The sequence below is a fragment of the Suricata suricatta genome, chromosome 12 (assembly GCF_006229205.1).
Source record: "Suricata suricatta isolate VVHF042 chromosome 12, meerkat_22Aug2017_6uvM2_HiC, whole genome shotgun sequence".
Lineage (NCBI taxonomy): Eukaryota > Metazoa > Chordata > Mammalia > Carnivora > Herpestidae > Suricata > Suricata suricatta.
Window position 1 is genome coordinate 92,262,771 of NC_043711.1, and position 4,085 is coordinate 92,266,855.

At 48.5% G+C, this 4,085-nt stretch overlaps 1 protein-coding gene across 1 annotated transcript in view; it reads left to right on the top strand.

The window, feature by feature from the left end:
• Nucleotides 1-857, top strand: part of MMP9 (matrix metallopeptidase 9) — a 7,491-nt gene extending 6,634 nt beyond the window's left edge. The window contains exon 13 of the mRNA XM_029917657.1: nt 542-857. Coding sequence (XP_029773517.1) covers nt 542-660 — 119 coding nt within the window. The 3' untranslated portion in view covers nt 661-857. The remainder of the gene's footprint in view (nt 1-541) is intronic.
• The last annotated feature ends 3,228 nt before the right edge of the window (nt 858-4,085 follow it).

The following is a 4,085-nucleotide window of genomic DNA, read 5'->3' on the forward strand; positions in this document are numbered from 1 at the left end:
CTGGTGCTTTTTGCTCAGACTGTCACTGGGCTGCCTCCCTTTTGCCATTTGGGTCTCAGTACTTAAGATACCTTTTCAAAGAAGCCATCTCTGACCCTCGTTATGTATTCACTTCCTTGATTTCATTTCCTTCATAGCTTTCTACATTGCCTCCCTCTCATTTATTAAGTGTTTGCTTGTTAATTGCCTCTCTTAACCCACTAGAGTGTAAAAACAGCAGCCGAACTGAGATCATGCCTGTGTTCTTTTCTCTGCTGTTTAACAGTGATTAGCACGATAGATATTTGGTGAAATGGACAAACGAATGGATGAATGTTGAATTGTTCCGAGCACCTCTCCCATGTGCCAGGCTCTGTGGCCATGCTTTGGACATGGCGGTTTTCTGCCCTCCAGCATCTCTGTGGGGGGAGATGGAGGCAATGAAAAGCTTGGAAAGATCTAGAAGGGCAAGAGGGACGACGATAAAGCTCTTGCTCCTGTTTCTGGATGTGTGTGCGGGAGGCTTGGAATCACCCCTCCGGGGCGTGGCTTTCTCCTGCAGGGAACGCCTACTTCTGCCAGGACCGTTTCTACTGGCGAGTGCGGTCTCAGAACGAGGCGAACCAGGTGGACCAAGTGGGCTACGTGACCTTTGACCTCCTGAAGTGCCCCGAGAATTAGGGCTTCCCATCCTGCTTCAGCACTGCTGAGCGGGTCCCCCACGGACCATCCCAATAGGGAAGGAGCCAGTTTGCCGGATACAAACTGGTGGGTCTGTTCTGGAAGACAAGGAGGAGTCGAGGTGGGCTGGGCCCCTCTCTTCCCACCTTCCTCTTTTGTTGGAATATTTTTAATAAACTTGAATTCTTTAACTTTGAGGAGCCGATTTCTTTATGTACGATGTATGCATGCATGTGTGTATGTAACTGATAGAGTGCTTCTTACGTGCCAGGTAGCGTTCTAAGCACTTCATAAATATTAACATTCATCCTTCCTATTAGGAAGATATAATGTGATTACTCCTATTTTACAGCTGGGGAAATGGCCAACCTATTATTCATTCATCAAACATTTATGGAGCCCCTGCACAGAGCCGGGCTGTGTGCTGGGCCGTGGGGAAGGAGAGATGAGTTGGACTATGTTTCTGTACTCAGGAACCTCTCAGGGTCCTCCAGCATCGGGTCCATGAGTACCCTCAGAACTTGCTTAAAATGCAGACTTCAGGCTCTGTCCCCAGAGAGTGCCACTCAGCTACTGGGATGATTCTTTACGTGGTGGGGGTGGGTTCACCCTTGGAGAGTGTGCAGCGTGTGGCCCTTTATTCTAGAATAATGTTGTGTCTATGTGATTCTCTGTGTTGTGGGTGAAGGCGGGGAATGGTTCTCAGCCAAGATGACATCTGAACTTGAACTGAATCTGGAGAAATGAGCAAGAGTCTCTTCCTGTGCAGGTAGAACTGTCTTCTTACAGGGTGGTTTCTTACCACAAACCATTAAACCTAAAAATGGGCCTGTCCTAACCCTCACACATGTGTGCACAAGACAGCAGATAGAGGACATTCAGTGTAGCACGGGTTCAGTAGTGAGAACCCGGCAAAATCTCAGTGTGCAGAGGTCAGGCCGGGGGTAAATGAAATATGGCTCACATCCAAGATGGCTACCCCAGGTACAACACTGAGGCTATGCCAGACATGGTCCCGTGTGCCTTATGGGTGTTAATCCTTAAAACAACCCTAGGAGACAGGTACTACTCTTACCTTAGAGGTATTTTGCCATTACCCCCTCCCCCTCCCGTTGTACAAATGAAGTAACTGAGGCACACAGAATTCACAGCCCCATAGCTGTGTGAGTGGCCGTAGTGGGATTTGACTGTAGGCTCTTGGGGCAAATGCTGGGAGAAGAGAAAAAGCAGGGGGTGTTTAGAGGAAGTACAAAGGGCTCAGAACTCTCGTGTGTGGTTTTAGGAGGTAGATGAGGGGAGCAGAGAGGATTCTGGAATGGGTGAGGTAGGAATGGTGGTCTGAACTAGATGAGAGAGGGTCGGAATGCCAGGCTGAGGAGCATGGACTTGACGCCACAGGACAGAGAGGGACTGGACTGCAGGGTTGGGGCAGGTGAGTGGGTGATGGGCTTGTTCAGATTGGATTGCCTTCTGGACTCAAGCCCAAGTGGGAGTTTAAGAAGGGACTCAGAACTTCCTCCTGAGCTTCCTTTGGGTGAACTCAAACCCACCTCATCCATTTTTTAAAAAAGATTTTATTTTTGAGTAATCTCTACACCCAACATGGGGCTCGAACTTACAACCCGAGATCAAGAGTTGTATCCTCTACCGATTGAGCCAGCCAGGCACCCCCCACCTCATCCATTTCTTACTGAGGAATGGCCCGTTCCCACGGGCATTCAGACATTCCCTCAGAGGGCTTGTTTAAAGCCCCTCTGGGAGCACCTGGGTGGCTCAGTCGGTTAAGCGTCCGGCTTCAGCTCAGGTCAAGATCTCATGGTTTGTGAGTTCGAGCCCCCTGTCAGGTTCTGTGCTGACTGCTCAGAGCCTGGAGCCTGCTTCGGATTCTGTGTCTCCTTCTCTTTCTCTGTCTCTCTCTCCCTTGCTTGTGCTCTGTCTCTCTCTGTCTCTCAAAAATAAATAAACATTAAAAATAAAACCCCCTGAACCTCTGTATCTTTCTAGATATGTGTTCCGTGTCTCTACCTCCCACGCCCACCCACAGTAAAACTTCCCAAATACAGTCTCCACTCAAGTCTCTACTTCCTCAGTTTCCATTCTCTCTGCAACCCTTTCCAGCCTGACTCCCACCCTACGACGCCACTGAAATCCTTCCCTTCAAAGCCACTTATGAGCCTCCTGTAGCCAGTTGCCACGGGCACTCTGTGCTCGTCCTACACGTGTCTCAGCTCGTTTGACAAAGTTGGTAACACTTGTTCCTGAAGGTCTTCTTCACTCAATTTCTGGGTCACACCTTCCTGGCTCTCCTCCCAACCTCACTGGTGGATCTTCCTCTTTGTAACCTCTAGATGACAGCATGCCCTCGCGCTCAATCCTCAGCCACCTCTGTGTCCACTCAGTCCTTGTGATCTCGCCCAGCCTCACATCTTCATATCTTTCTACTAAAGACTCCCACGTTTATATCCCTAGCTTTACCCTCTTTCCTGAGCTCCAGATTCCTATGTTCAAGGGATGACTCCTCATGATCCTTAGGTGCCTGGTAGTCTTCTCAACCTAACAGGTCCAACTGAGCTCTTCGGCTCCAACTTCGGAAAAGTCTCCTCTGTTAGTCATCATGACCTTGAGAAAGACATCATCTGCTTTTAATCAGTCTTAGAAGCTGATGGGTCCTAAAATCTAGGTATCTGTTAAATTCCTTACTCTAGTACCATCTCTCCTGTTTCTTCCTGGGCACTATGGACATTTTGGGTCAGAAACATTTTTTTGGTTGTGGAGGATGCTGCAGGCTGTTTGGCGTTTTCCTCCCAGAGGTCGTGGGATCACCGACAGGTGGTGGACCAACTCAGGGCCAGTCTGCATCTCCCTACCTCATGTCCCAACGTGGGGGTGGAGTGCAGGGAGGTGATGGGGAACGTGGGGGTGACTTGGTACAAGCCTGGATGGCACAAGTGGCGCCTACCCACTTGATGTCAGTAAACGCCCCCAGTTGTGACAATAAAAAATGTCTCTGAACACTGTCAGGTGTTCCTTGATGGGCAACAGTACCCCCACTTGAGAACTTCTGCTCTAATACAATAAACATACGGGTAAGTCCACATGTCATTAAGCATTTATTTCAATATACTGTACAATTCCACCTACTGAACACAACTGTGTAACCGACATCCAGATCAAGAAACACAACATTATCAGCACCCTTGTCTTTCCCCCAGGCAATCGCCACTCCTCCACACCAAGAGTTACCACCATTATTCTAACAGCGTAGACAGATTTTTGACTAGGTTTTCCTTTATTTAAATCGTATTGTATGGTATGTACTCTTGGGTCTGGCTTCTTCTGCTCAAGGTTATATTTGTGGTGATTCATCCGTATTGCTTGTGAATTATAGGTTGCTCATTCACACTGCTGCATAGTTTTCCACTGTA